At 32.0% G+C, this 12,431-nt stretch overlaps 1 protein-coding gene across 1 annotated transcript in view; it reads right to left on the reverse strand.

Moving 5' to 3' along the window:
* LOC123004854 (vesicular glutamate transporter 1) overlaps positions 1 to 11,765 on the reverse strand; it is a 27,304-nt gene extending 15,539 nt beyond the window's left edge. Inside the window, exons 1-2 of the mRNA XM_044398340.1 lie at positions 11,660 to 11,765; positions 11,490 to 11,612 (exon numbers count right to left, since the gene is read on the reverse strand). Coding sequence (XP_044254275.1) covers positions 11,490 to 11,503 — 14 coding nt within the window. The 5' untranslated portion in view covers positions 11,504 to 11,612; positions 11,660 to 11,765. The remainder of the gene's footprint in view (positions 1 to 11,489; positions 11,613 to 11,659) is intronic.
* Between the last annotated feature and the right edge of the window lie 666 nt (positions 11,766 to 12,431).

Consider the following 12,431-nt stretch of genomic DNA (forward strand, 5'->3'; position numbering starts at 1 on the left):
ATAGTTTTATTTTAATACAAATAAAAATAATTGTGGTAAAATAATATAGTTTCAAGTTAAAAATATGACGTTAAGACAATTATTATTCTTAAATTAAGATAATGACTTTTCTGTGTGTGTTATGTCCAACCGTTTCTAATAGTAATACTAATACAACTTTTAGGTTTTATAGTTTTGTACTTTATTTTACATTTTTATTGTTTTCATTATTGAATTATTAAATTTTCCTTTTTTTAATTTTTGCTAAACTTAATGTAATTAACTAACAAAAACTGTTGTATGCCTGATTTCTGCAACGATTTAACATTAGATAAATTTTATGGTTTCAATAGTTGCTAAGGCAGCGCTGATGTGATTATTGTTTCAGAAACCGACCCTTAAACAAATAACCTAATTTTATGTTTGATCTAGTATAGATGCCTCTGCCCAGCTTTTTTCAGCTTTTTAATACGGGCCTATACAGGCTGCGCCAGAATTCGCGTCTCAGAGAAAAATGCCATGTAAGGTAAGATACCAGGAACATAGAAAAAATGTTAAAAAAAATTCTATCTATAAAAATTTAGAAGTTATGAGAGTGTAATTTTTGCACTTTGACTCTATTTATTCCTTTTGGAAAAATAATTTTCTAAGTTTTTTTTGCTACAGGCTATTAGAAGAGGAAACAAGGAAGCTGTATTCTAAATTGTAACTCTGTTTAATGTTATTCGCAAAATTTTTGTACTTTTACTAAATAATTATAAAAAAAAGCATATACAAGATCATCAGTATCATTAAATAGACATAAAAAAATGTCAAATGTCAACATTTTTTGACAGATAAAATTTTTTAAACATTTTTCATGTTCAAACATGTTCCTGGTATCTTATCTTACTTGAAACTTTATTCTGGGGTGCGAGTTTTGGCCCACTCTGTATAATGAGTTACTTATATATAGTTTTTTATAGAATAAAAAAATCTATCATGCACAGTTTCTCCACAAATCATACTTCTAATTTTGATATGAAATAGAATGAAAAGCAAAATAAAACAAAAAAGCGGAAATGAAGTTTCGAGGCAAAGAGAAAACGTTGCTACAAGAACTTGTTGAATTTGGTCTCCACTGAAAGCTTTCTTAATGATTTTTGTTTTTATATTTATGTACATATTTCTAATTATAATAACATTTTTCCATTGTTACAGTATTTTATTAGTATTATTAATATTAAAACACAAAATAACATTTTGTGTGATTTCTTAATCTTTTATTTATGTTTGTAAAATAATTTATTACGGATAACGAAATTAGAATCAGAATTAAAAATTGCTTTAAAATCAGTTAAAAAATCTAAAGCAATTTTCAAATATAAATTAGAGTAGGCGGCGATTAAAATCCTTCAGATGGCAATCCCAATTTTGACATCAAATGTCAGCGGAAACTTTGCCAAGTTTGCGTTTTATTCATTTTGAGTGATAATGTTCACTTTAGAGCTGAAAATTACTTACTGTCTTGGAAACAGACGTGATAAACAGTCAAATAAAGCTCAATTGCATAAAAAAGTATTTTTGCAAGGTTATGTAATAACACCAAATCAATGTGACTAATAAGTCCTATTGATTTGGTAGTCGTATCAAATATTCCTTTGAGTCATTACTCTTAGTTATCCTTATTACTTGGGTATTTTTGTTATAATTACCAAACTTTAGAGACTTCATTACCTCGGTGAATGGCGGTAACTGAATGTGATATTCGGCCTGCCTATTGATGCCTTCCTGCTGCGTAATTAATTCCTACAAAGCATTCCTGCCGCTATCGTGTTTCAAAGTCTGAGCAGGAAAAGGACGACTCTTGCATCGTTTGAAATAATAATCTTTTCCAAATGTAAAATATGGTCATAGCTGGTTATATTTTTTCTCTTTGGCTACAAACTCGAGATACCCTATTATGTTATTCATTTCGCAAATCCCCTTAACGAGCCGAAAAGTTCGCAAAGTTCCTTACAACATTATTAAAGCGAAATATAAAACGTGGTCTGGGAACAAATTTTTACATTCTAGAGAGGATATCAGCCGCATTGTTCATGAAAATAACAATTTCATTGTCTGCACCTTTTTATGTAATTTATCGGGTTAGAATGGAAATAAACYAATTTAATAAAGAGGGTAGTAGCGTGAGACGATTACCATGGCAGGCACGTCGCGGCTTATTTCTTGAATTATCGCTGATGGCGTTTCTGTACTTTTATAACAACTAATGTGATTTCATTTTTGCAAATTGTAATTTGGGTGTTACTTTGTGGTGTGCAATTAATAGTAGGMTGGCGCGCTCCGTTTACGATCCATTGCCAATAAACCTCCCCATAAAATATAAAATCTTGTCTGAATGAGTCGTCTGCTTTTACTAGACATAGGGCGCCTGAATCCGGCGCCAGTCATCTTTGGAAGTGGGCCATGTGCGTCTCGGCGCCCGAAAACTTTCCGAAAAAATCGTCCGACTTGATCTAGTCTGGAGGGTTGGGATGAAAACAAGGGTGTTTATCGATTTTCCCCACATAAATACTCTTGTTGTCGTTGTGTTCAAGGGCAATAAAAAATAACAAGCCATAACCGGCGTCGGTGATGGCTTCTGAAACCCGAATCCTCTAATTATAAAAGATCGAATCGATCGCTTTATTTTCGGACATAGACAGTTTATAAATCCGGGAACAACGAGTATATGAGTCACAAGGACTCTTCAAACTCCTCTCAACAAGAAAATCTCCTTTATTGCGCTGCCGATCCTAGCAAATCCGCAAAGCCCGGCTGCGATACACACGCGGTTGCTTAGTGATGAGCTTCAAGATGAATGCAATGTAGTAAAGCGTGCTTTTATTACACTTTTAAGCGGATGAAAGGATGTAATACACACCACGGTGCTGAAAAATCGGAAAAATCGAATTTTTTTTAGGTCGATTCAGGGGGTTAACGTCACTCATCACATCATTAGAGAGATGGGAGAGACGACGGGAAAACTTCAAACTAAATGACGTTCAAAACGCAACGGACCTTAATCCTGGCAGTGAAGAGTTGTACATTGACAGTGACATAAGGGGAAAAAGAAATAAGAGCTAATACGAGGGAAACAACGAATGTAATAGCCTCGAAAATTGTTTGTTGTACTGGATTTTGCTTAAAAGGGCAGGGATAAAAGCTAAACCAATCAATGATTTTTCCATATTTTATAACAAAAAAATCTTCACACAAAAACGTACATTTATGTAGTAATTATTACAAAAAATATTAAAATACCTAATTGTAAAAAAATTGTCACTTTCAAAATTCTTTCTGTAAAAAACTCATACTTCCTTATCACTAAAATTGAATGGCTGAGTGAAAATAGCATCTGTTTTTTCAACTATAAAATTCTCTAACTTTTAAATTATTTAAAATACACTGTCCGCCAAAATTAACCGGACACCTAAAATTTTGCGATTTTTCACATTGCTATTCTTTGTCGGATTTCGACGAATTTTTGTTCGGCTTAAAGAATGAACTTTGCAGGACATTGTAATTTAATTCAATAACATTTCTAGTTTTGTCTTGTAAATGTTATACCTAAAAGACGAGAGCACTGTATTTTTAATTTTTTTTATACTGCTGTAGTATACAACAGAGACAAAATTAAGTTTTTACTTATTTCAGATTATTGCTAGTTCTTTTCTGAATAAGGACCAATTTGTTTCAAAATTTTATTTTCTGGTGCCTCAGAGATACGAAGCATTGAAAAAGACGTTGCTTTTCTAATGTTACTAAATATTCGTTCCAAAAGTAGGCTACATAAAAAGGTAGTTAAACCAAAAATGATTGCTTATGTCACCAAAAGAGCACAATTAAGTCTTTGAACACAAAAAATTTGAACTTGGAACTTTAAAGGATTACAACAAGTAAAACGGTTAATTATTAAAAACTTTCATGCCCCTAATTTGACGTTTTGACACATTTGGCCTACTTAATACGAATATTCATTAAAATTGAAAACGTAAAGCTTTTATGAAGGTTCATTTCTCTCATGTCTCAAGAATTAAAACTGTGGAAAATGTGGTACATAATTTAGAAAAATAATCTGGAATCAGTAAAAACTTAATTCTGTCTCTGTCGCACACCACTGCTCAGTATAAAAATAAGTAAAAAAAAAACAGTACTCTTGTCTTTTAAGTACAAGACAAAACTAGAAATGTTATTGAATTAAATTACAATGTTTCGCAAAGTTCATTCTTTAATCCAAACAAAAATTCGTTGAAATCCGACAAAGAATAACAAAAAAATTTTGTTATGTGGAAAATGGCAAAATTTTAGGTATCCTCAGCTTCGCTTCGTGTTTCAATATTAAAACGTCACGCTGTAATCTGGCGTATTATCTAACATCTCCTACTTTTTGCAGCGATTTTAAATAAGCAAAACAAATGTTTACCCACTGTAAACTAAAACTCACGTAATTTTTTTTTTGCAATTTATTCTCTCTGTTATTTCAATGTTACCTAATGTTAGGAATGTCAAAATAAAATTATATAGTATGTACTAATATTCGTGCAATGACTGCAATGCTAGATAAAACATTATACATACAATAGCACTCGTGGATTGTTACCTATAACTTACCTACTTAAAAAAGAATAGCTACCTAGTAAGCTCTCTTTCTTGTGTAAGAAATATGCAACATAACCTATTTAAAGTCGCAGTGGCCATTTAATTTATCTCTCAAAGTTGGCAGCACTTAGCCCGCCATTTCTATTGTGTGGGTTTTGAAAGTTGGTCGCAGAAATGTCAATAATTGTGACAGGCGCAATAAATTTTATATGTGAAGTATTCTAACCCGACTTTTTTAGAATTGTCATTTTTGATAGCTATGTCACTAAAAAAACAATTGTATATTTAACGTCGGATTTACACAACTCATTTTTTACAATGTTACACAGGGAAGTGGCCACTATAAATTGACCACGACTTTATACCATAAATAATTATTATTTTCAAAGTAGTTACTTTATTAGTGGCAATTAGGTTATTTTTTGATATCTGCAAAGGCAAAAGATTTAAGCTCACGAAAATAGCTGTTTTAGGCCCGGCTTCTGGAAACATATTTAACGTAGAGGTAAATTTAAACTTCAGTTGAACCATGGCAACACCAATCAGATCAACGCTACCTTAGCAACTATCGAACAGTTAAATTTTATCTGCGATTTCATCATACCAGAAGTCGGGCCTTAGGGACTCATTTAAGTTCCTAAAATGAGTCTTTTCCGGACTCAATAAAAATGGTAAAATGGTTATTTTAGTTAGAAATTCGTTTTTTGAAAAATGTTTGTAACACGTACATACACCTAATTCCTCRGCTATTCCAGCAAAGATTCGTCCGCCAAAAAATGTATCTTAAGTACTTGTACCAAAAATAACTACATATTTGAGTATTTTTTTGTTCAAGAAAAATATGTAGTTATTTCTATAACAAGTACCTAAAACACAGTTTTTGCGGACGAATCGTTGCTGTTTCCGGACGAGGTGAAACCGAGTCTAGAATAGCAGATAAGTCCGCAAAAACGTTTTAGGTACGTGTTACATACAACATCATACAACACACCTCTTATTAATAAAAAAAAATTGCCGCTATAGTAACCAATTTTATTATTTAGTCCGAAAAACTGTCTTTGGGGACTGAGTACCTAAAATAAGCATTTGACGTAACGTTTTTTTTTTAAATGCGACGTCGTAGTTGGCCGTGACAAGCTCGTTGTGAACACACCATGAACACATAAACAAACCAACATAATCTTACAATTACAATTTTAGTAGTATGAAAAAAGTTCAACATCGTCATTGAATCGGTTTGCGTAATCTTGGTGGGTTTGTTCACAATCAATCAATCAAAGCCAGCTTCGACGTCAAATTTTAAAAAAGACCTAAAAAGCGCATCGAGGAGAGTCATAAAGCAGTAAGTGCGACAAAATGTCTTATAAACGAGATATCATACAGTATGTTTTCTACTTTGCACTTTTTTAAACAAAAAAAATAAAAAATTTAAAATGTAGGAAATTTTGCGGCAGTTGACAACAATGCGCGGTGATAGGTGGCTATGAAATAAATTAATTTGAAATGACATTATTTTATTCGTAAAAGTTTCGCAGTGTACGCCTCTAGAAATACGGACCTTGGCGGTAAATACGACTCCCTGTGAGATCAAGCCTGTATTGTTCACTAAGTTGACGGCAAAACCTACCTAACCACAAAAGTCTCAAAAGTAACAGTAAGTACCTTTTATGTTACTTTGTTCTATGACCTAAAGGTATGGGTAAGCACCACGATAATCATAATGTTCATTTTGAAGATTTTTTGCGATAATTAATTAAACCAAACACAGCAAAAATTTCGTGTTTGAATAATTTGATTTGCGTTAGACCGATTGACACTGACAGTTCGATGGAAAAACGGTTAAGTTGCCAACATTATAAGACTATATTTCCCTCTTTTTAGTATAATTTGTATAGCTCTGTTTCTGTTCAGTTCGAAACCCAAAACAGTTTTGTACTGGGCCTTAGTACGAACGCAAAGTAGAAAAAATATTATATAGTATATCCCGGAATTGAGTTTACAAGAGGAAAAGTTTTTTATCTTTGATTTTACGCCAAAACTGCAAAGGAAAAACATGTTTTGTTTTACCTGAAACGAGAAATGTTTGTAAAAAACATAATTTTGATAAATAGCAACTGAAACAGCTTTAAGATAAAAAACCAAGTCGTTTTTAACAAGAACTATTATTATTTAATTAATAAATTAATTGTCAAAGTGACATACATACATATAGTTGTCAAATAAATAAAACCGCCAGTGTGATAGGACGAATTTCAAGAGAAAAATGAAGTTTTTTTTCACCGAATCAGAATAATGAATTTTTAATTACAGATTTGCTCGTTTCAGGTGAAGCAAAAAATGTTTCTTCTTTGCAGTTTTGGCGTAAAATAAAAAATAAAAAAAAATTTCTCTTGTAAACTAAATCCAGGAACATAGTGTATAAGGGAGCCCTGAAGGAGGTGCATCTTTTAATGGATTTTTTTCAATATTTCAGAAACCAATGTAGATAAAATTACAAGATTTGGTACAACTGATAACCTTTATACACCAAAACAAATTCAAAGAAAAAATGTCGAAATTTTTACTCAGGGTCATCCTAAACTGGGAGGGGGTTTAGGGAAAAAGTACCTTAACTCTTTTGGCTGTTGGTTCTTGCCACTTTCAGTCACAAAATTCTAAATTTCATAATTTTTTATAAAAAAGAGGTCTCTTGCGTTTTTTCGATATAACTTACCGTTTTTAAGTAAAATCAGTTTTCCTACAACCATATACGAAACTAGATCATAACGCACAATTACATATGCTCGAAAATTGGCAATATTGTACGAGGTCGAAAACCTGTGCGATTTGCTTTCGCACTGTGTGTTATGAGAAAAAAAATATGTTTGTAAGAAAAAAATTATTTATGGTCGAAGGAAAAGTAGTGTACAAAACTTGCAGGAAGGTGTCTAACGCACTCGCGGTATTCCCTGCACTCGGCTAACGCCTCGTACGCAACTTTCTCGCTTGTGCGTTATTTATCACTTTGCGTGCTCGTTATGTAATATACTATTACAACTTGTCTTACAGACCATAAAGAGAATAAAAATTAAAAATTAAATTTGTTTTACCTTTTAGGCGTCTCTGATTAAAAATTTCTACATTTTATCTTGGAATTCGTTTAGCTGCTGTACCAACGTTTGTAATTTTATCTGTAATTTTATCTATTTTGCAATAGTAGAAAAACCCCACTAAAAAACGCATTTCTTTCAGCTTACATAAAATTTTTGATACGTGTTCCTAGGAAACTTTTGTCTTAAAATAGAAAATACTGTCACCTGTTTAAATTTATAACAATAAAAATGGGACGCCCTGTATATTTTTCTACGACTATTATATAATTACAATATTTTTGGTTAATTTTTAATTACAGAATACTCATATTCTGTAACACTGTGCGAGAATATTTTCACACTAGTGTTAGGATGATCATTGATCATAGACGATTGTTAAAATATCTAAATTTTAATCTGCGATTTTAGTAGAAAAGGTATTATACCTAGTCTTGAACTCGTCTAGAATGGCATATTCTAAACTTCTTACTGAATATACTATTCTCTATAGTACAATTTACAGTATCATGTAAGATTATAGATTATAAAGTGCGAATTACTTTGAATTAACTTGAAGACAGTAAACCTATAAAAACAGCAACTTTCGAGTTTTCCCTTCCGATGGGATCGAAAACCATCAGATTTAATTTCGCTCCCACAGGAGCAATCCAGAAGRTCACCGTCCGTAAAACATTATTCCTGCAAAACAGTCCACAAAAACCTCCCTTTCAGCAACAATGCACCTCCAATAAATAAAATGCACCAATTCCATTAAGKAAAACCGTTTCGATCTGTCTAAAACGTCTCGATCGTGTCCTGAATGATATCTCGATTACATTTTTAGTATCACGTTCATGCTCACTTACTAGGTATAATACATAATAACATTGTAGGGCTGTAAGTGGAGTTGTAGAGGGGAGGGTGAAAGAATGCACCACGTGACCAAATTACTCAATGAACCGCGTATTAGCGTCTCCGAGAGCGAACGTGTCAAGAATCAAACAGAGGTGAAAGAAGAAGAATTTTCTCGTATTTTTTGGCATTTTTTTTWAAATTGATTCGATATACGTTGAGTTGTTTGATGTMACCGAGGAACGATGACAAGAAAGGGCTGTATAATATTATAATAGGCTTTCGCGGGACTGCTTACCGAAGCAGATCCACGCTAATGGTCTGATTAAGAGATTGTGCGACAAACTAATGGACGGTCCCCTCGGTTAAAGCATGCGAAATGTATAGTAAAACGAGCACCAAAATTACAGTTTTTATGTCGTAAGACTGCAGGTAGAGATACAAAAATTGTAAGTAAAGTGGTACGAGTAAGTATGAATTTTTCGATTTTGAATAATTTTAATGGTYTAGCAAAAAAGTGCTGTTAGCTGTGCAAATAAGTTTCGAGGAAGTGAATTAGCATTTAGATTAAGTCCACTTTAAAATCGTGATAGCTGAGACAAATGGTCGCATACATTGGAGGTAAATCGCGGAACATTTAGTTAATTGAAACGTCTGGGGGCCGAACTGAACAGTAGAACAATTACACTGAGTGTTAACAGATGATAATGTATTCATTTCCCCCCTTTTCGGAGATCGGGATGCGTTATCTCATACCCTATGCATTTTCAACTTTAGTGTCTACATCTAATCGATATTCAAATTGTAGTCGATATTGAACACGATTGAAATTTGATTACTAATGCCAGTAATCTTGATATAAGTAAATAGTACAGTCCGCCAATATGAATACAAGAGAGGAGAAAAGAAAAAGTATTGCAAAATAAATAAGTAAATTTGTACAAAATTTAAATATTTGTGGTTTTTTATAAAGAGAAAATATGCAAGTGATTTAATAATATATAGTTTACGTAACTAGCCCGAAAAGTGGGGTTTTGCTGAACGAATAAACAAAACAAGCTTTTGAGTCGAGTAATGTTATTTAACTAGCGTAAAACGTACAAATTTTTTATGCACTCAAAAATTTTTAAATTTAAATTTTATTAATCACAGCTTCATTGTCTTAAAACTTGTGCTAGATAGGTAATGTAAATTATCTGAAATGGTGTTTAGTACTTAGTTACTAGTCAACGAGTCCGATAAAAGTGATTTACAGTAGCTCAATTTCAGTTTATTTTATATGTCAATAGAAAATCTAATTTTAAAAAATCAATACAGGTTAACTTGGTTAATTTATTAAAATTAAATCACAAAAAGTAATAGTAATTAAAAAGTATCATTAATTCAACATAAATTTTTATATAAAAATAATTACAAGTGACCGAAACAAGCTGAATGAAACAATCCAAAATACTCCTAAACAAAAATAAAAATAGATAAAGCATTAAAGTTGTGATTAGATAATATGAAATTTTATGAGTAAAACATTTTTGTTATTATTTCAGATAAAAATATTCTTATGAGTTTTTTTTAATTTCATTAACCTTCTTTTTTATGAGTCCTCAAATTTTTTTGTGCCTAAATCCAGCTCTGATATAGGTAACTTGTGTTTAAACTTTAAAACCCGTTTGATCTCAGGTTTGATCTTAGGTTTTTTTCAAAAATTTTAATTTTTTCAAGTTTTTATAATCATTAGTGTCTATGAAACAAAAAAATTAAATTTTAATAGTTTAAATTACCAATAAGTGAATCTTTATACCTAATACTGCAAATCATTATTCTYAAATAATCGCAACACTAATATTTTTTTATTTTAGTGACGGCCTAATTCCCGTTGTAAAAGAAATTAACACGGGTAAGTACCAAAACAGATTTAAAGTCGGCTTGTTTACAATCAAATTTTAATTCGAATTTTATTTGACGCTCTGTCAACCTAAAGAGATGCTAGATCAATTGTGTTTTTTATAAAACCCTTGAGGACCCTTTAATAACCTTATTTGAAAAAGCCAAATTATTCCCGATGTAAACTTTTGGATTTTTTGAGTTATACAATTGTCATATTTGTCCCAGTTTTTTGTAGAAAAGAAAATGTAGAAAGCAAATGATACCAACTGGAATTTTAGTTCCGAATTAAAATTTAATTCTCTTTTTGTAAGTCCACCCTAATTTCGTATACCCATTTATTTGTTTATTAATATAAAAGTTTTTATAAATATTTGTTTTTTCATCTCAGTCATTTTAAGAAACCGTCAATAACAAAATTACTTCSCTCCCAGACAAAAACACCTAATACATGAAACTGCAATATATCAAAAAAAGCATTTTGTCATTCTCATATTTTATTTTCTAGTACTTTATCATCCTTATATGTCCTCGTTTAGTCCCTAACAGTTTCACTTCCCCCCAATCTCAGTTTATATTCTCTGAAACCGCAGCTCTTACTTTTATGAACCCATTGATTTATGTTTTCTATATTTCTTCATTATTCCGATTTTATTACCCGCTCCAAAAAATTGATAATAAAAATAAAACAATGTTTCAAAATAATCAATCGACACAAACTTAAATCTCTTTGTTGGCAATCAAATCGTCGAATAGGGTGAAGAAATCTGGAAATAACATAAATCCCGGATTAAAGCTCCTATCAGCCGAASCCAGTGAACAGTAAAGAGGATGAGCTTTCAACATAAACGCTACAATTCCCAGCGATCGTTCCCGCCGAGATGTACCCTATCCTGCTTAAAATTCATCACCGTTACGAGTCTTTTTGCGATTTTGTTTTACGACCGAAGGAGAGATTTGTTTTTAAAGACTTTGCAAACTTTATAGCACTTTTTTGTAACAAAATTATTAGAACAACAATATATTAAATATTTTAAAATAAAATGTCCAATTAAAGTTATAATAAAAAAAACTTGGACTTACCAGCCGCCCCCCATATTATTTTTGTGCGTTGTTTATTGTCGAGGGTCCGAAATTGGTTAAAAACCACTAACRGAGCTCTCACTAAACACTAATTACAACGTGTCCCTGTTGGGTAGCCATTGTCTGTAATTTTTTTTTGTAAAAAATTATAAAAATAATCGAATAGTTACCTCGAAATGTAGCAGCATCAGGCAAACGACGTCAGGTCCGGGGTACGTTTGGTCCCCGGAGTGTTCCGGGAAGACGTTTTGGCGCCGTCTCCACACCGCCCTCGCCATTGGAGCCCTGCCACAGTATCAGCTCTGACGTCTATCCGTTACTGTATGCCCTGAAATCCAGCCGCCAACCAACGCTCGGGGGCGGGATTTGCCGCCAGATTACACATTGTTTCAATCATGACCATGAAAAAAATTTGCAGTTTCGGTATATTGTCGGCCATTTTGGAAATCACGAACGATTGTTTTCAAGATCTTATTAACTGATTCTGCTGACTGCRTYCAACTATTACGATACCGAAATTATGCAGGTTAAAGGAGGGAWGAAAATGTTCGCTGAGGAATGTTTATTGATTGCGCTTTGCTTAATTTAAGGTGAAGAACAGACTGATGTTCTAAATTTGCCCATGTGAATATTATTRATAAAATGKTAAATKTAAAAACATAGTTTTTGCTAGAGTTTAAACCATATTTCAGTTTCAAATATATTTAGTTCATTTAACCATATACTAATTTGAAGTAGATTCATGCATTACAATAATCATCAAGCTATTTTGGTATATGGAAATTTTATTAGCAAGAGATTTACTATAGCATTAATATTTCTTTTGTATAAAGCAGTTTGTATTAAAGCACTAATAAAAAAAGAAGATTATTTTTTACGAACAGAAACGTGTTTCAAAATAAAAGTAAAATAATAGTTAATAGAAAAGTATTTTTATAATTT

The sequence above is a fragment of the Tribolium madens genome, unplaced genomic scaffold (assembly GCF_015345945.1).
Source record: "Tribolium madens isolate multiple individuals breed KSU strain unplaced genomic scaffold, Tmad_KSU_1.1 Scaffold_20;HRSCAF=117;Tcas5.2_LG4, whole genome shotgun sequence".
Taxonomy (NCBI): Eukaryota; Metazoa; Arthropoda; class Insecta; order Coleoptera; family Tenebrionidae; genus Tribolium; species Tribolium madens.